Below are 20,528 nucleotides of genomic sequence, written 5' to 3'. Positions count from 1 at the left end.
ATGATCGGCAGAGATCTTTTTCATGGGGCGGGTCTCAGGACGCCCCGCTTGATTTACACATCACCTGCTATGGACGCTGACTTTGGGGTAGGAAAGGGGGAGGGAGGGGGTTGCGGCTTCTCAGGACGAAGAGGACGACAGAATTTCAGGCTGCAAATTCCAGCAGCACATGAGAGTCCATACGTCCGACCTCCAGGCTCTGTTGCCATATAGTGTGGTCCTAAAATTAGCAGCGTCTTCTCTTGTTTGTATACATGACGCCTGTTTTGTTCTGGCACAGCTTCTCAGACACCAGAGAACAAAGAGTACAATTTAGGTTCAAAGTCATCTTATTCTCTTAGTACACTGACCAAACTGATGCTTTTTTCCACTTGTGTAATAACAGTATTGATCAGATCAGATGCTCCTGGATTTTCCCAGAAGAAGGAAGAAAAACAGTGATGACAGAGCATTTGTGGTGGCTGCCCCTAAACTCTCCAACAGCTTTCCAATACAAATTCAAATTGCTCTCACAATAGAGACCTTTGGGGTGCTACTGACGACCTAAGATTGATCAAAGCCTGACAACTTCAACTGATTTCATCTCAGTTGCGCCTCATCCTTTGTTGTTCCTCTGCATCTGCATTTATCCGTTTTATATTTTATAACTGTAAAGCACTTTGGTCAACTGTGGCTGACAAACAAACAAACACACACACACACACACACACACACACACACACACACACACACACACACACACACACACACAAACTCATAGAAAAACATAGTCAACACTTGCTAAGTTGTGACTCTATTTCTTTATCCAAGCAAAGACCTGTATCTCACCTATCCTACTTTAAATTAAAAAAGATGGAGTATGAAGCGCAGAGGAGACACAAAACTTTTGCTTCACAAGTCCAAAGTCAAGTTCCAACCAGTCCCAAGTCAAGTCCAAGTCCTAAACTTTGTGTTTTGATTCCTTGACTGCCCATCACTTAATTTCAACAGGGCAAAAGTTGGCATAGTAAGACGTAATGATTGAACTATACATTATCCTGTTATTCCCTGAACACAGCTACAATTATTTGTCATTTCTAAGCTGACTATTTTACATGCAGTCTTTACATCTGAATGTGATAATCTGACATCATGGTTTTAACTGACACACCTTTCTCTATTACTTGTTTGTGCATTGTGACTGGCTGCTGTTAGATTTATGGTCATGAAATTAAAGAGTTGATCTGCTGGAGACTTTTATTTTTTAATCATCATATTCTCAACATACAATGTATGTGTCATGTTTTTTGCATGAGGAGGATATCAAATCTGTTCCAAACAAAAGATTAAAATCCAAGTGCAGTCATGTGGTGTTAAAGTCAAGGTTGAATTGAAATTCTTTTTTAAATTTTGTCAAATGGAGTGTTTATCATGCTCCGATTCAAATGTAATAATTATAGATGAGAGGTGAAAAGTACTTTGTGGTACTTCAAATTTTGTTTAAGCATTTCAGTAACTATGAACTACTTTTCTAAACTGTTGCTAATTTTTGCTTTGAAGCTTCGCCTCAGTTATGTCATGTCTATACTTCTGAGTCTCTGCAGCCACCAGTGTCACTCTTACTGACATTTTAGGTTGACACCTTGACATTTGACCTCAGTATGAGTTACAGTATTTCAGTAATATAGGTGGCTGTTTGTAGTTCCCATTTTTGACTTAACCCTTCTGGCTCACTGTAATATTAGACATTCGTATTGCTCTGTGCACAAAATGCGCTTCACAAAATCGGGATATAAAAAATATTATACATTTTAGATGTTCTACTTTCACTGAGATAATTTATGTTTACCAACATCAGTCCTTCTCATTATTATCAAATATTCATTAATTTTAAGAATTTTAACCCTTTGAATGCCAGGTTTTTGTAATGAGGAGAAAAAAACAATAGAAAAAAATGAATTATTTTCAATATACTGCATGCAGAGTAGATTTTTTTTTCATATGTATATGATTTGCAGCTACACTGATTGTGACAGTGCACCTAGTGGAAATAGTATGTATTTTCTCCATATGCCAAATATGGTAAAAATGATGTCATCAGGTGGAAAATAGTAATAATGAATAGTAAAGATTACAACTTCCAAGGCAAAAGCCCAGAATGACACTCAGAAATAATACAATGCATGTTTTTTTATGCTTTGATGGCTATGGGATCAAAAAATGCATGCAATGCATGTTTCAATTGCACATTTTTTGCATTTAACAGTATGAATGTTAAAATTTTCTTTACATAGTATATTTAAGACTTATTGTAGGAACAGACCTGGAAATTCCAAGGTTAAACAAAAATACACAACCTTGCCAAAAGTTATGCAATATGCATGAACACAGCCAAAATTGCTAAAAAAAAAAAAAAAGAAAAAGAAAAGAAGCATGAAAAGCGTGCAAAATACGTCAAACAGTCCTTAAGGTTTAACATATTAAAAGGACAACTCTGCAGATGTTTAGACCACAATAGCTGCTAGTGTCAATTTAGTGGAGGAAATGTATGCATCTAAATCTTCTATCGTCAAACAAAAACAAACGTGTCCTTGTAGCACTGGCAATCATTCAACCAGTCAACAGGGAATACCATAGGCTATATTTTTGACCCGCAACACAAATAATATTCTGATCCGTCCATCACGAGCCACAGGCTAAATTTAGTGCGGTGACATCAGCTGTCACTGGTGCTGAGACAAGCAGATAGTTTGTGGGGAGCAGATTTACCATGTTACAGTATTGATTACACCCACTGGTCATTTGTTTTTTTTCTCACTCATAATTAACTAGATACACAGCTGGTGCAAGTTCACATGGGAAATTAAACAGGTTTATACAGTTTAAAATTCCCTCCCCCAAAAAAGAAAAAATCTTGAAAGTTATTTGTAATTACAACTAAAGAAATCTGTAAGCAAGCACATAACAAAAAATAAAAACAACACTTGTGATAATGAATTTTCTATAACTGTTATCACTGTTATGTTATAACTTCTATAACTGTTATAACTGTATATCTTGAATTTGGTGTTGTGATCTGCGTTATTCTTCTGCCTTCATTAAAAAATACTGATACTCATTTCTAATTAATTTTCATTTTTGAGAAGCAAAACTTAATAGGACTCACAAAAGGGCTTAGCTGGACTAGATCAGAAAAGATCGAAAAGTTGTGGAAAAAATTGAGATTTTTGCAGTTTTTTGCAACCTCCTTCAGTTCGAACACTCTCAGTTATTGCTGAATGCATCAACAAGCAAAACCTTAAGTGGAAATGAATAAATATAACAATGAAGTATATTAGAAAACACTTGCTAGAGTCGCTGTAAAGCTTTAAATGATGAACAAAAGTCAAGAAATGTGAACTTTGAAAGATCTACTTGTGGGGCTGAAGGTACATGCATAAAGTATAAATAGTCAAAAGAAAGTTAAAACCAGTATCAGGTTGCATAACAAGTACAAAACATCCCAAAGTTCACAGTTCCTTTTTTACCTTACATAACTCAGAGTTATCTAACCCCAACTCACCCTGTGGCATCCAGACCATCATATCTGCAGACACAGTCCTCTCTGAAACAGAAACAACTGCTTTATCCAAACTGCTTTATCTTTGTAAAAACACTGAAAGACTCTCCATATTTTGACAGGAATATTAGTTGCACATAAAGAATTTTAAAAAGTGAGTGTATGTTTGATAATTTGAATATGTGGTTTTGAACATGTAATACTCTCAGTTAGCAATACAGTTAGGCATCGTTTTCTGTTGCCCAGTTGCTTATATTCATTGCCCACCACCGGCAAAATAACAAACCACTCACCAGAAATTAAATTTGACATTATACGTTCCTGGTGACCACGTAAAAATTCAAGAATGCTATGGTCAATGTGTGGTTAGGTTTAGGCTCAAAACTACTTGGGTAATGTTAAGAAAAGTTGTGTTTTGGTTTAAAATACCTGCTTTTGGCAGCACAATCCCCGCTGGAAAAGCACTGATGTTTCTGTAAAAGGCAACCACATTTCGTACCACTATTACCACTGGAAAAAGAGGATATATCGTTAAAAAAAAAAACATGTCTGGTGCCTAAAAAGCAGCAGGAAACTGTGTTTTTTTTTTTTTGGTCATACAGCTTGGCAGGCATCTGGACGAGGTACCACGCTATCCACCATACTCCCCACCTCCTAATAACAATGTCAGCTTATATATAGTATATAGTACATAGCAAATGTGCAAATGTGACTTATTTGTGATTTGCAAAAATGTAAAATAGCAACATTTCGAGTGGGATGAAAATAAATGTATATATATATATATATATATACACACACACACACACACACACACACATATACATATATACACATATACACACACACACATATATATATATATATACATATATATATATATAGGGGTTTTTGTACTATAGTTAAACAGTTACACATGCCCAACAATATGGGTATTTCTTTGAATTCTTTGTCCATCTTGGTCAGCTAATTTGAGCACAATGTCTAAAGTAGTGGTTAAAAAAGAGCAGCACAAAGCAGCTTGACAGCAGCAGTTCACCCCATAAATAACTGGCTTGACAGTCAGATGATTCATAAACATCCTTCAATTCTCAGCAGTTATCAAAGCATCATTATCTAGCATTATTAGCTAACTTAGCTAACTTAGCTTAATGTCTACTTAGCTAGCTAGCACCAATGAAACGTTTTCATGCAAAATGGCGATAAAAAAAAAAAAGATGTCATAAAAGACAATATACATCTCTTCCTCCTCCTCCTTTCCCCCTTTTGCTGAATTGTGCACCTGAAGGTTTGGACCTTTTCATTTTATATTTATATTTTAAAAGGAAACATATATAGCCAATAACCTACCTGCTGACATATATCAAATAGGCTTTTCTCTCTCTCACTTACCATAAGTGTACATCAGTAATTCCTGCTCAGAAAGTGGAAAATACAACGATGGCGGACGAGGGCTCCAGCCAGTGGTCAAATGCAGAGGTTACCTGTCTTTTAAACCTTTGGGACAAAGAAGTTGCCTCAGCGAAAACACAGGGTTTGTATTGACATAAACCACATATAACTATATAGAAAGAAAGATACAGTATTACAGTTTATGGATTTGACTAACCTTTAAGAGTAGATGTAAGCAGGAGGTTTAAAAAAAAATCGGATATAGGCAATAAAGCCCAATTTCTTTAATTGGGCGTAAAGACTTGTAGTGTAAATCCAGCCTTAGTTATAACAGAATGTCATATTTTATAAATTTGCATGTTTTTGTGTGTAGAAATCTGCAGACCAAGTAGTAAAGTAACTCAAGCTGTCTGGTTAAATAGAGTGATGTAAAAAATGGGCTAACATATTCCCTCTTACGCATACGGGAGTAGAGGTAGGTACTTAACTTCAGTGGTTTTGTAAATTGTCAGTGCACTGAACACACATTTAAGTAGCTGAGCCATGTCTGCAGTAAATAGAGCAGCCTCACTCTCCGTGACTGCAGATGGCAGCAGCGTTAACTAGCTTAAGCTACAGTGCATGCTGGGGGCTGGGTCGCCGCCCTGGCAACAGGCTGCAGAGAAAATAACATCCGCCCTGTCCTCATCAGCATCAGCAGGTCCCGTTTTGGGAAGGACAGTTTTAAAGAAGGCTGTCTTTCTCATCTAAAATGGACAATAAGCAAACTGAAGATGCGCGGTATCTGAAAAGGTAACGACTGCTAACGCTTGCTTGTTCGCGTTTGTACCGCTAACGTTAGCTAAGTTAACAGGTAAATGAAGCCGACTCTGGCAGGGTGCTCAGTTGTTAGCACGACAGAGCACAACAGACCATGTAAATGAATGTAAAGCCATCCGACGACACTCTTACAAAGGTGTATGATAATATCTTTTTTCTGAATACGACCTGCTTCAGCTAACGGTAGCTAACAATAGTTTCATTTAGCCTTATGTTAGCTAACTTGTATGCTTGCGCAGGGTGTGTGACGTTACGTTAATAAAAATCAATACACCAACAGCCACCATCAATTTATGTAGCTGGTAACTACTGACCAGTGATGGAAAAACTAGTAATACTACGCTGGAAAATACTGATATTAGAAAAAAGTACTTAAATTATATTTAAGTCATAGAGAATGTTGTTGTGTAGGGAGGGTCATACATTTCCCCCAGTCATCAAGGGGACTCAAGAAAACATATTAGAAGCTCGGGGAAGGGTCATTATATATATATATGTATGTATATATATATATATATATATATATATATATATATATATATATATATATATATATATATACACACACACACACACACACACACACACACATACATACACACATACATACATACATATATATACACACACACTATATATATAGATAGATATATGTTCCACTGTCCAAGCATATTTTGTACCGACCAAAATACCAGCAGTGAGCACTAAATCGGTGGCTGGTAATAATTTATTTTAGGTCAAACATGCTTATTTTACCAGCCCAAATGTATGCATATTAGTTATGACTTTAGTTTTTAATTATTTCAAAATGCTGTTGTTAAACACTTGAAAATGATTACAGAGATACTACTTTGGGACCTGTTGAACAAGAATATTATGGGTTTTGCTGTTAAGAACTTGATTTGATTTTTAAAATCAGAATTTTAAAATCTGCCTATGTAGAGGTGAATTGGATATTGTTAGGATTTTGTCATCTAATAATGAAATTGCTCTTCCGTTTTAAACAGCCGTCAAGGCCATTCAGTATAGATCACTGAGTTTACAAAGTGTACTTGAATGCACCGTAGTCTGCGCTGACATGCTTTGCTGTTGCTGTGTTAAACCCATCTCCAACACACAAACCCACCACAACGGTAAATGACACCAAAATGCCATAGAGACTCTCAGCATATTAATATATATATATATATATATATATATATATATATATATATATATATATATATATATATATATATATATATATATATATATTATTATTATTATTATTATTATTATCATTATTATAACTTAACTATTTTTGTACAAACATTTACCCACCAGTGTAGCGGGCAGCCCTCTAAGATTTATTTGCCAAACAGGAAATCTACCCACATTTGGCACTTGGCTGGTGTTAATTTTGGGCCCTGTTTGAAATGCATGTTTTCTTTAAAAATCTTCAAAATCACACCATTTATCACTGCCAGAAACTGTGAAATATTGTTATTTGTGGTGAAGGGCGCATCATGCATTTTCCCCCAGTCACTCAAGGAAAAATATTTGAAGCTCATGGGGAGGGTCATGATATTAAAAAATAATGGTAATAATAATAATAATAAAAAAAAAACAAAACGTAGTCACACCCCAGCAACCCCCCACCCGGTTAAAAAAGCACCATCCCTTACTTAAGTGACATTGCAAAAGTAGTATATGAGCATAAAAATTTAAAGTAAAACCAAAAGTAAAAGCACTCTATATTTAGAATTATCCATTTCAGACTCATATTGTGATATTAATGGATTATAAAACATGAATATAATAGTGTTCACTGTAAAATTTGATTAATGCTGCAGGTGGAGCTCATTTTATTCATTTTATCAACTTTACTGTTAAGCTCAATCTACTCAAACTATAATAATATACATATTTTTGTTGGGTTTATATTTTGCATTGATAATCTGACTCATCAGAGCTTCAAAGAGCTTCAAAGCTGTCAAATAAGTGTGGAAGATTAAAAAGTACAATGAGGCGAATTGAACTACATAAAACCTGAATGAATATTTCGTGTAATAATCTTGGGTGAATAAAATGTTTTGCTTCCTTTTGTTTCTGTATGACCAACAGGAAAGTGAAGGGCTGCACTCTTGATGTCCACCCCACTGAGAGAGCCCTCGTGGTTCAGTATGAGGTGGAGGCAACTGTTTTGGGAGAGCTGGGGAACCCGATGGTTGGAGAACGAAAAGAGTGTCAGAAAATGTGAGAAACACACACTTTTAAATGTGTACAATATTACATCAGTCATATTTCTGTACCATGATCTTATTTCATACCTTTCATCTGAAATTAGGTGCCCAAAAGTTTGGCTCAAAAGCAGTAATTTTACGCGTCTGTATTTTGTCCTTCAGTATTCGCCTGAAAAGCCTGAACGGCCACACAGATATATCGTCTTTGGCCCGGAAGGTCGTGGAAGAATGTCGGCTGATTCACCCGTCCAAACTCAGCGAGGTGGAGCAGCTGCTCTTCTATCTGCAAAACCGCAAACAGTCAAATGGTATTAAGAAGTTTATTTATTGACTGCGTTGACTACAAACAACATTGATGTGTTCACAATTAAGTGTTCCTAAAGGTTAAAGAATGCATATTACCTTTCACAGACAACCAAGAGAAGAAACACATCTCACCTCGAGACTTTACACCTTACGCAGGAGTGGAGGTAAGAACAAATGTGTGTTTTTACAGTACAATATGTGTATGTAGTAATGTACAGTATATACAGGGATGGCTTACAAATATAAGGATTTGCCAAAATGAAGTGTCTTAGTATGGAGTTAGGCCACCACGAGCCTCCAGAACAGCTTCAGTGCTCCATGTAAAGTCTTTTGAACTCTGTTGGAGAGAACAACATTCCTCAACAAGATATTCCTCCATATTTATATGTACAGCCTTCTTTTAATCAGGTCGTCTTATTAGGATCAAGATCTGTTTTGCAAGTGTTACGCCCCTCCCTCTGTCTTGGAGGCTGACATGGGCGGCTTCATCAAGCAGCATGATGACACAGGAGGGTCGTTCACTTGATTGCGCTCACTTGGTCCCTCTCCAGCTGTTAAACCTGGCCCAGGTGTTCACTCACTCCTTGTCTCCCTCTCTCCAGCAGAAATCCACCCTGCAGTGTTGGTTTTGATTTAGTTGGTGTTCTTTTTAGTATATTTTATTATTATTTATTTAAATAATATTTTATTAATTTTACATTAACAAACTGATAACCAGACAGCACAGATCTTGCCACATTACAAAAGAATAATAATGTACATGGGTTACATCAACACACCTTTGATCATATCAAATACATAATTGTTTGCATTAGAGTCATGTCAAAAGAAGAGGTTTAACAGTCTTGACTTATTTGTGAAGACAAGGTGTAGGTGCCCTTTTGCAACAGCTCAACAAGATCACTGGTAAGATAATCAAGAAGGGGTTGCCCTATATTATAGAAGACAAAAACCCAAAACGTTTCTCTGTACCACTGTATAATAGAGGGAGGCCTCTCATGAATCCACTGGAACAGAATACATCGCCTTGCTAGAAGCAGAAGTTTACACATTAAAGACAGCTGTCCAGTGGATAAAGAGAGCTGTCCCATAGGTATACTGAGAATAAACAATACAGAATCTAATGTCATTGTTCAATTGAAAATTGACCTAAGATCCTAAGCAACTTTTTTTGTGTTTTATCTTAATTAATTATAATAGTTTTTAGTAAATCTCTTGTGTGGACTCCCTCCCTGTCAGATTCCAGTCACATCCAGTTTGTGACACGAAAGACCTGAGTCCAGCAAATCGAAGGAAAAACAAACACAAAAGGCAAAACAAGGGAGAGAAATCACTTGTGACAGTTGCAGACATCACTAAATAGATATGAAAATGAACGTTCATATTATATTTTTTGGTCTTACATTGAGGTGGTGGAAAAAAGCATTGATTTACACGTTGGTCCAAAATTTTCTTTAGGTGTTCAACTCGCTTGAGATCGCATCATTTGCATACTTAGCAAACCATTCAGTGAGCCCCGTCCACAAAAGCATCTGCATTTTTAGGTTATTTGTTTAATTTGTCCCCTGATGCTGAGGACATTTCCCAGTCCTCACTGTGTTGACCCATTTTATTTCCTCTCAGCTGGACGAGGAGGCGAGCATCAGCAGCATCGATGAGTATGTGGAGCTGCTGTATGAGGACATTCAGGAGAAGATCAGAGGGGCCACACTCATCTTCCAACTGGCTCGTAACTCGGACAATCTGGAGGAGCTCATACAGAATGGTACCCTCAGTTCTTAAATAAAGAATGACTTTATTTAGCTAAAGGGGAAGAAAACATATTTCCTTAAAAAAACTCTTCCCCCTTACCCTTAATTTTCCATAATAATGTTGGACTTAAAGATGAACAGATTAGAAATTGGTGGTCAAAGGTCACTGTGACCGCCCAAAAACTGTTTTTGGCCATAATTCAAGAATTTATATGCTAATGATAACATTTTACACAAATGTCTAATTTGGTAAAATGATGAATGATGAATGACATAACCATAAAGTCAACTTCCCTGTGACATCATAATGTTCTGCAAAAACACATTTCTGTCCACTACTCAAGGTCATAACTCAGGAACAGTGCACAATGCAAAATGGAGGCAAACAGCAGTGGAAGAACTTCTGTTCTGTTATTACAGATATTTGTTTTTTCCCCTAAAACAAGCAGCAAGCACCAACTATTAATGAGATCATGGCACACTTTTTTTTCCTGACTCACTTGACTTCTCCACTGTTGCCTTCTCCATCCTCTTTCCAACCTGTATAATATGACACGCCCTCTGATGTCGTCGCAGTTTGCGCTTTAGGTCAAGAACAATCAATTTTTTGCTTCCAGCTTAGAAAATCGTTTGGATTCTGAATTGATTTTTGGTGGAAATGCCTAGAAAATAAGGTGTAGTAACCAGATTTTTTTAATCCCTTCAAAGTCGTCGCAACATATACTATGAGTCAAGACACTGATGTAACCTGCAACTTGACTGGCTGGCAGAAGTGAGTAGTCATCAGTTTTTGATCTCCTGCCACTCTATTGAAAATGGAATACAAATCGTATGCAGTTCTTAAATTCACATTATATTATATATATGTATATATATATATATATATATATTTGCTACAAATCAACCCTGCAATAATAAGATTGGGCCTGATTACTAGTTATTAGTTATTCAGAATTTTATTCCTGAAACTTTATTTGGAGCCTTCAACAGCATTTCAAAGTCTTCCTTAGCAGACCTGAGTTCACTCAGGTGATCATATAATGAGGGAAGGTGATAGCCTCTGGCATATGAATGGCCTCATTGATTTTTCATGTTTTTTTGGGCAGTTTAATGGCTTTAGTTAGTTTCGTCAGTTAAATGGCTTTACTTGCAAGCTATCTGTATGACAACTGAGCCAACTCCAACTGCAAAGGGTGACCTTGAGATGCGATTGACAGCTCTTGAAAGGTTAAGGATGAACTTTTACGCTCTATTATTCAACATGTGTACATTTTCTGAGGATAATCTCTTTCTGTCAAAGTGATTCCAATCAGTTAGATGCAAACCTCAGCCTTATTCAAAATTGTCAAACTTAAACTAGATTTGGATAAAAAGGGAGGTTTTGTTTTGCTTGAGTGTAGAATCTGTTGGCTTTTATCAGCTCGTCCTCTCCGCTCCCCTTTTAAAGAAAACAAAGTTCGGCTCCAGTTCTGCTCCCTTCCGTGACAACTGGCCTGTTTCTTCCACAACAGCACAGAGCCATCATCCTCCGCAGCCGTGGTGAGATGGCACAGCTTCATTTGTATCTGTCACAGTGCGTCGCCGGCTCACTCCGTCTGCCGCGCTGCATCAGCCGCTCCGAAGTTGATAAGAGCCGAGCGTTCGTGTGAACCGAGAGGCCTGGGGTCAGTGTGGAAAGAGGAGACGAACCCTGGGACGCACGTCTTTGTGTTGAGAAGCACCCATAGCTCAAAATCCTCAGGAGCCTCCGACCTCATCACATTCCCCCACGCTTCTTTAAATTAACCTCCAGCTGCACCTCTCTCTGCTCACTCTGACTCTGACTGAATTCCAAACACAGACACTTTGAGTTTAGTTTTTTTTATCTCATCGTCATTCCTGTCTTACTGTCTTTTCTGTATCTGCCTTTGTGGGCTTGTCATTACTGAGTTTACTGTGTTTGTGTGTCTGTGGTTAGAGGCGGCCCTCGGAGCCCTGGCCAGAGTTTTGAGGGAGGACTGGAAGCAGAGCGTGGACCTGGCAACAACCATCATCTACGTCTTCTTCTGCTTCTCCAGGTAAACCAGCAGCTCCTAACTTGAAACTCATATAGAGTGCCACAGGTTTCTGCATCTGACTTTGTCTCTTTGTTCCAGCATTTTATTGACATAAGGTTTTAAATCGGGCGATTTTGGAGCCTTACTTCTGTGTTTTATTGCTTTGATCTCCTCATGCTCGTGTGTTAAACGTCATGCCCGTTATGCCCATCATGCCTCTTTTGATCGCAGAATGCCGGGATGCAGTGTATAATCACACACTGGAGCGGTATGATGCAGCCGTTTGGTTCTGTGTGAAAATGCAGTGGCGGTTTAAAGGGGGGACTTTGTTGCAGCCTTATAGCTTCATCTCTGTGTAAAAGCGGCCATAGCATACTATTCCAATATTCGTTTTGTCAGTATTAAATGTAATGCGGGTCTTTTGCTCCAGTTTAGAGTGATGTCTTCTGGGGAGTTTTAAGCTGTATTTATAGTCTCCAATTCTGAATGGCTGCAAGGGCCTGCATGATGTAAGTTTTGTCCTGTGCCCATCCCTGCAAGGACTGTCCACATGCAGCCCAAATGTATGCTCGCATGGACAGTATGTGGTAACACATGAAAGTAATCAGACATCCAGCATAGTAAGTAATGTGCTGTGAGGTCAAAGCCAGGTTAAACCTAATAATAAGTTTCTTCTTTCACTTTATGTACACACGTGTGCACAGGCACGCACACACAGCGTTGGTCAATATCAAGCAAGTTCTTATCAGCGATGACAAAGGATTCACTTACTCTACAAGAGCAACATACAAAATAACTGCTTCTGAAATGTAACTACTGAGGACCAGTTGCTTCTGTCGGTCACATCGGCCAACTATGTTTCTGTCCTGCGTTTAGTTAGCACCAATAACACACACTGATCAATTCAATATGAAGCCAAGCATAAATGAACACTAACTCACCGCTGTCTGTGTTCCAGTTCATCCTAAAGGTGTTCGATGGGTTTTAGGTCAGATCTCTGTGCAGACCAGTCAGTCTCCTCCACACCAAACGGGAAAACAGTTCTTCTTTATTGAGCTAGCTTTGTGCACGGGGACATTGTCATGTCGAAATTGGCAAGGGACAAACACAAAAAAACATCATTGTTTGAAATATCACTCCATACTAGAGATTTCCGTTCACTGGAACTAAGGAGCCCGAACAAGGAGAAACAGACCCAGATCAACAGTAATCACAAAATATTTCTACATACCTCTGGCTGTTTAGTTTATATTGTCTTATCTTTTAGGTTCAGATTAGCAGATTAAGTCACTGAAAACATTTTGCCAGCTGTATGGTTGCCTCCTTGTGTGCAGTATTTGTACATTTCAGTTGTAACAGAACTGCAGCCAGTCGCCCCTGCTCTCTTCTGTTTTCACTGCTCTCCCTTTTCCTTACAGTAGTTATCCACCTTTGGCAGCAGACCTAGTACTGAAGTTTCACTCTCCAACTGGGGGTTAGGAAACACTAAAATTAGCTCTCACTAGAATAATACATAAACGTCTGTCAGAGCTGATTTAGGCTGCGAGAGGACGCGTACGTCTGAAAACTGATCGTCACTCTTGGCTCGGGTCCATCGCCATGTTATGCTGTTTGGATTGTGAAACGGTTCAAGTTGGACTGATTATAAGTCGGACCAGGACATACTGTTTGACTGAATGTGTTTTGACTTTGACAGTTTACTTTGTAAACTACTTCAGGGGTGACGGATTGGGTCATTTTAATGACAGCTCCCAGCTGGAATCACCAATCCCCAAAAAAGTGGATTTTTAGTTTTGAAAATACACTTTTGGATAAATGGACGTCTTTTTCTCTCTTTCTGCTTCTTAATTTCCCTCCTCTAGTTTCTCCCAGTTCCATGGCCTGGTCACACATTTTAAAATTGGGGCCCTGTGCATGAATATCATTGAGCATGAGCTGAAGAGGTACGACCTCTGGCAAGACGAACTACAGAAGAAGAAGAAGGCCTATATCCTTTTCGAGGAGTCATTCAATGGGAAAATCTTCAATCTAGAACACACCCTAAATAATGTTTGTATAGAAAGTATGTTATTTAAGCTGAGCACAATAGTCAGTTTGGTGAGTTTTAATGGAACAATAAAGAGGACAACATTTAATGTTTTTTCTTGACTTATTTCACATGAAGAATTCTCTGAGAACCAAAATCTGAAGAAAGAACATGAGAAGTCTTTCAGAAAGTACCAGAGCCTTCTGACCAAACAGGAGCAGCTCCTCAGAGGTAACTGTTGAAACTTCTTACTACTTAATGATGTCAAAGTCATCTGTCCTACATTTTCCATCAGGCTATGTCTGCATCTTTTTCTGGCTGTTGCAGATACTGGAGTTGTGAGGGTCAGTGTAGTCTGTTTGTAAGACTAAGTTGGCCGTTTCCTCCAGAGTTAATTGAATATGGTGTGCTCTCAGACTGCTGTTGAATAAGGAGCTATGAGCAAACACCAGTCTATTCCCTGTGACTCCAGGTCCGTTTATTTAACCTTTCCAGCCCCTCTTTCCTGCCACGGGGGCTATCGACAAACTTAAATTAAAATGTTGGTGGAGATCCCAGAGTTTCCAGAGTTATCAGACTAGGTTTCCAAAATCATCAGGCAAACCTTCTACAGTTATCAAAGTTTCTAGAGTCATTGGAAAAAGTTTCCAGAGGTATAGGAAAACGTTTCTAAAATAATCAAAGTTCAAGATATCACATTTTCAAGAGTTATCAGGCAAAGTTTTCACAGTTTTCCAGATATACTGGACAAAGCTCTTAGAGTGACAGGGTTGGAAATTAGCACCAGTCATCAGTCAAATGCTGGTAAAATATGTGAGTGACTGCTCAATTTGCTTCAGTCACCAGCCAAAAATGCGATGGCAATCAATTGAGTGGCTGGTAGATTTTGGAATCTATTTGCCACGGTGGCAGGTGGACAAAAAAGTTAATCTCCAACCCTGGAGTTTTTGGACAAGGTGTCTCGAGTTATTGGATATGTTTGGCAGAATTTTTGAGAAGTTTTAACAAAGTTATGTCTAAGACATTTAGACAACTAGACAAGATGTGTTTAATGTAAATATGTGGACATTTAAACCTTCGCTGGAAAAGCGCATTCCACATATTCCTCCATCTTGAATCCATAAGTGAGTTTCAGCTCAATGACTGTAAAAGAAATGATCATTATGAGTCCTCAGGCTGATCCTGTTGTCTCTGACGTTTTTGTCTCTGTAGTCGCTCTGTGTCTGCTGCTGAACCTGGCTGAAGACACACGCACAGAGCTGAAGATGAGGAACAAAAACATCGTCCACATGCTGGTGAAGATCCTGGACCGGGAGGATAAGGAGCTGCTGCTGGTGGTGGTGTCCTTCCTGAAGAAGCTGTCAATCTTCCTGGAGAACAAGAATGACATGGTGAGACAGGGTGGGATGGAATAAAAGGGAAAGGGAGAGTTACTGGAGGTTTTAGATATTATAGTTAAACTGTAAACATTACAAAAATGTGTACTAAATATTTATTTTTCACAAAAAATGCTTTTAAAACACCTACCTGCTTCTAACAGTGTTCTTTTTTAATGTGCACGATGGCTTCTTAATCGAGCACACAAGACGCTCAAGCAACTCAGGCAACCCATAACCATAGTAACTCACTCAATCCTGCCCGAGTGCACAAGAGGAGGAGGAGAGAGTGCGGCGTGAGGGTGTGTGAAAAGTGTTGGTTGCGTGTGTCAGTCCTGTCAAGTTACTGTATTCAAAATTTTTGCGCATGTCACACAGCTGCTCCATTAACATGTATCGGCCCATGTAAACACATCGTATTCGAGGACCTCCCATGTGAACAGTTTGCCCAAAATCTTCAATCAGATTAAGAAAAGGTGTGTGTGTAAACGCAGCTCATGTTTGACCTCACTAATGCTCCTTTGTCTGAATGGGAGAAAATCCCTGTAGCCAGGTTCCAAAAATTAGTGGAAAACCTGAATTATAGGGCCCCAATACACCAAGCCAACAGTCGGCTGTCGGTCAATGTCGGCCGTCTCTGAGTGTTCATTGCTGTAGTTTTTGTAATGCATCATTGGTCGGCCGTCAGCTTGTTGAATTGCACGTTATCAGAGCCGGTGGAGCCCACCATCTAGTGGAATCACTCTGATTGGCCACTCAAAGCAGTACGCAAGAATCGAAACAGAAGTGTTTAGAGGGCATGAGATTGTGTTAGTGTTCACTGGCACACTGTGAACATAGTTTGTTCTGTAAACATCAGGTTGTGTTGTTAATATTCTGACTGTCATTTTCCTTTTTTAATGTCAAGTACAAACTACGCAGCCTGCTGGTACAGAGAGTTATTTCCTGTCACACAGGTACAGAACCTACATGCTGGTTGGCTGTGTACTGCAGTCTTTGCGGTGTGTTCAAGTGCAACTTTTTGGCCGACGCACAGGCGACTTGAAGCAACGCAACAGTCTGCCTTTGTCGCCGCTAGTTCTTTGATGTCAGTTTGGTTTTTCTGGGCCTGTAAGAGTGGAGGCTGTTACAGCAGCACATGCTCTTACTGCTGCTTTTTTGTTTTAGGGCTGGGCGATATGGCTCCAAAGTAATAGTTCAATATTTTTAGGCCCATATGCTGATACACAATATATATCTTGATATTTTAAAAATCTCCTCTAAACTGCTGTTGACTGCTATAACACAAAACTATAAATGAACAAGTAGCTGCTGTCATAATAATAAAGTTAAATAAAGTCTTATGACAGTAATTTTAAATAAATTGCTGTCATAATCAAGTCACATAAAATATTGTTATTATAAAATAAGTCAAAGTGGAACCACCTTTAACCACTTTTATTTTGAATCACCTGCATCGCCTCTGGCTGGAAATGTTTGTATTTTTGCAGTGAAGTTGAAGCTACCAGTCAACAGTTTGACGTACACAGTTAGCTGAGAGTTAGAGTGCTGCCTTTCAGCTTGAGGATTTATTCACTGTGAGCAGGAAACACTAACGGCTCTCCAGTTTATACATTAATAGTATTTGCAAGTGGCAGTGGTGCTCTGTAGTTGCAAAATGTAACTAAATGGTCTTCATTAGAGCTCTGCAGATACAAAAACACACTGCCCTGTCTGCTCATGCCAACATTAAACTCATTAAAGTGCCACTGTCAAACATGAAGAATTATTCACACAATCTTCACTTGCTCAAACACAATCGCCCAGGAGAAAGTGGTCTGGATGTGGGTATCTCTCTTAGTCTCTTTGTGTGTATGTCTGTGAGAGGGAGAGAACCAAAACGCCAAAGCAAATCTCATCCCAGTGACTGAAAAAAAAGATGGGACATTTTATAGTTGATGTTTGCGATATAGTCATTTTATGTATCCCGTGTGGAACAAGTCGTGATACATCGAGTATTTTCAATATAGCGCTACCCCTAATTTGTTTACATGAGAATGACATTTTTTCCTTTTGTTTGTTGTTGCTCTTTTTAGTTTCATCTTCAAAATTGAGGATTGTTGTGGATTCAGAATTTTAAACCTTTTAATTGCTACACTGTTGTGGCCCACAAGGGATTTACTCAAGTTCCTTTAACTCAGTGTAATAACAAACATAACATGAATCATGGATTTGTTCAGCGAAATAAGAAAATAATCCTGCAAATATTTGGATTTAATGTTTAATTAATGAACTGCTTGTTGGATTAGCTCACCCAAAGTGTTCATTGTTTAAAATTCATGGCGTCTGTGTGTTTGAGGTTTATTTCCTTCCAATAGAATCAGTCTCCTAAATTAGACCATCGTTACGTGAATGTTTTTTTCTCAACATTGTTTTGAGAAATTTAAACTAAATTAGTCAAATTTAGAGGATATAATCATTCTTTATTTGTTCCGTAAAACTCCCAAAGTCATTTCAGTCATCTCGTGTAGAAATGCCAGTTAAAACTGCGCTTATCAAATTTCAATTTAATAAACGCTTAGAAGACTCACTCGGCCACGTGTCCCACAGCGCTCGTACAGGAACCTCACCGCTCCGACTTTCCCTAATTCAGACCCACCTGGTTCCAATCTCACTCCGTTTGTGGCTCTTTATCAAAGCCAGACCCTGTTAGGAACTGGTTTTATCTCCATGTTTCCCCTTCAGTGTATCTTTGATTCAGATTAAAGGACCCTTCAGGGGGATTCGACCCACTCAGGCATGTGCCCAGCAGGAAAATAGTCATTTCAACACTTCCACTCAGTTCAGTTTGCACAAGGGAAAAGGGTTTTTATTTATGGACATGGATGTTTAATTGATTTAAAGAAAAGGCTGATCACTCAGTGATTCTGTACTGTATGCCATCGGGTTTTATTTACTCAGCAAACATGTTGTGATTTTCTCCAAATCAGATAAGATGTCAACACAGTCTGATATGTTCTTTCCCCTGCTGCTGTCACTAATGGAAGGGGAATGTCAGTGGTAATTGACACAGGCTGCAGTTGATTATGCAGCTTGAGGTCTGGTTTGAGATGGTGCGACTGGAGCTGGTTTCGCACACAGTAGCAGCGAGTGCGTTTTTTAACTGGGAGCAGGTTGCGTCACCGTGATATCTGGCTGTGGGGGAGACCACAGGAGAGGGGAGACAGACATGTTAACAAGCAGCACTGGACTCTGTAGCAGCGCTGTGTCACACTGACATTCACAGTGACAGCATGCAGTCTAAACACCACCACGCCGCTCACAACTTCACACATCAGTGATCCCTCAGGAGTCACAGTCACAAGTTTGTGTCTGAGTTTTGTTTGGTCTCATCAGCTCAACACCTCCACCTGCCTGTAGGTCATGTGAACCTTCTCCAGACTTAGACCCCTGGCTTTAAAATGGAAAAGGAAATGTGTCCGAGTTTAACTCAGATGTTTACTAAATGTGATCTTAGTGTTCAAAATATTTCCACATAATCATGACAAAATGACAGATGTGTGGGGTGCCTAGTGGCTTAGTTGGTAGGGTGGGCGCCCCATGTACAGAGGCTACGTCCTCACTGCAGCAGCCACAGGTTCAATTCCAGCCTTGGTCCTTTGCTGCATGTCACTCCCTCTCTCTCCCCCTTTCGAACTTAAGCTGTCCTATCTCCAGTAAATACGAAATCCAAAAAATAAATCTTTAAAAATGACAGATGTGTTACAGGGTGGTAGAACTGACGGATTGTAACCCAGTCAAGATTTATATTTGATCCACATTTTCTCATTATTATTATTATTATTATTTAAATGAAGTACAACTGGTTATGTTATAAATGCGGTAAAGTTATTCCATTACGTTACATTGTCTTGATATTTTTTCATAAGAAATGACATTAAGAAAAAATCTCAGCAAAATGATTTTCAATTTCAAAATAAAATCGATGAATATGCAGGAAAATTCCTTTTTAGAATTAATAGTGTTGTTCGATTGTTGTTATTAATGCATTAATGTGTAAACAGCATGTAAATGTTGTGCTTGGTCAAAGAGGAGGTTTCTTCACTTTATACACTATTAGCTACTAGTGTCATCACAATGCTGGAATTTCTAACTTCCTCAAAATACCTTGAAAAATGTCAATATTTAATACCATATTCAATATCATGGTAAAAAATTGAAGTTGAGGACATACAATTGAAATTTTTAAGTAAAGATAAATGTACTAAGGCTATACATGGTAAAGATGACTTTTCTAAGCAGAGAACAGCAGAATGACTGCAGTAAACATTAAAAAGCTGAGACCGCCGTGTTGACACTGCGGAAAAACAATATTAAAACCATAGCAAATATTCAGTATCAATATATGTTGATAAATTGATATTTTTGACAACACTATTAGCTATTTTAATCTTGATAGTTACAGTGTAATTTATCATTAAGATTCACTTTGACCCATTCAGTTTGAGAGAAACATTTAAAACAAATGATGTACAATTTAAGAAAATCAGTTATCAGTTAGAGCGTAACACAGGATACATTATATACAAAAATACAGCACTAAACTGAGATAAATAACTTTTTTTCAAGCCATACAGGTAAATCCATTCCTGCCCCATTCTTTATTCCAGACCAGTGACAAGAAGAAGCCGAGCAGTCTTTCTAAAAAGTGAAACATGTTGCTGTGGTTTAAGATAAATTAATATCTGCTGCAGAACAAAGTATTACAAATTAAAACCTTTGTGATTTTAATAAAGCAGTAGACAGTTGATTTTCCCTTCTCCTGTGGAGTGTGTAAATTGTGTATCATCTTAACTCTTCCTCCCTTATCCAAAATATCCACCCGTGCTCTGTACAAATGTCATCATTCAAGCATTTGGCTGTTAGCTGTAAAAAAAAAAAAAAACTGGCCTCAGTGTGTTCATGATTGTCTTTGGTGTTCTTGGAAATAGTGTTCATACAGGCTGCCAAAAACAAAATTATTATTTAAACCACAATTTAACATTGTTTTGTAAAGAAATGTACAACCCAGGGTTAGACACAT

At 38.3% G+C, this 20,528-nt stretch overlaps 1 protein-coding gene across 1 annotated transcript in view; it reads left to right on the top strand.

Annotated features, from left to right (window-relative positions):
- The first annotated feature begins 5,560 nt into the window (after positions 1-5,560).
- kifap3a (kinesin-associated protein 3a) overlaps positions 5,561-20,528 on the top strand; it is a 50,288-nt gene continuing 35,320 nt past the window's right edge. Inside the window, exons 1-9 of the mRNA XM_088077394.1 lie at positions 5,561-5,722; positions 7,853-7,984; positions 8,134-8,279; positions 8,383-8,441; positions 9,901-10,042; positions 11,986-12,085; positions 13,927-14,053; positions 14,225-14,321; positions 15,303-15,481. Coding sequence (XP_087933520.1) covers positions 5,682-5,722; positions 7,853-7,984; positions 8,134-8,279; positions 8,383-8,441; positions 9,901-10,042; positions 11,986-12,085; positions 13,927-14,053; positions 14,225-14,321; positions 15,303-15,481 — 1,023 coding nt within the window. The 5' untranslated portion in view covers positions 5,561-5,681. The remainder of the gene's footprint in view (positions 5,723-7,852; positions 7,985-8,133; positions 8,280-8,382; positions 8,442-9,900; positions 10,043-11,985; positions 12,086-13,926; positions 14,054-14,224; positions 14,322-15,302; positions 15,482-20,528) is intronic.

Source organism: Plectropomus leopardus, chromosome 5 (genome assembly GCF_026936395.1).
Source record: "Plectropomus leopardus strain MGB_pleo_1.0 chromosome 5, ASM2693639v1, whole genome shotgun sequence".
In the NCBI taxonomy this organism is placed as follows: Eukaryota; Metazoa; Chordata; class Actinopteri; order Perciformes; family Serranidae; genus Plectropomus; species Plectropomus leopardus.
Note: the sequence above shows the minus strand (reverse complement) of the source record. Positions and strands in the feature narration are given on the sequence as shown.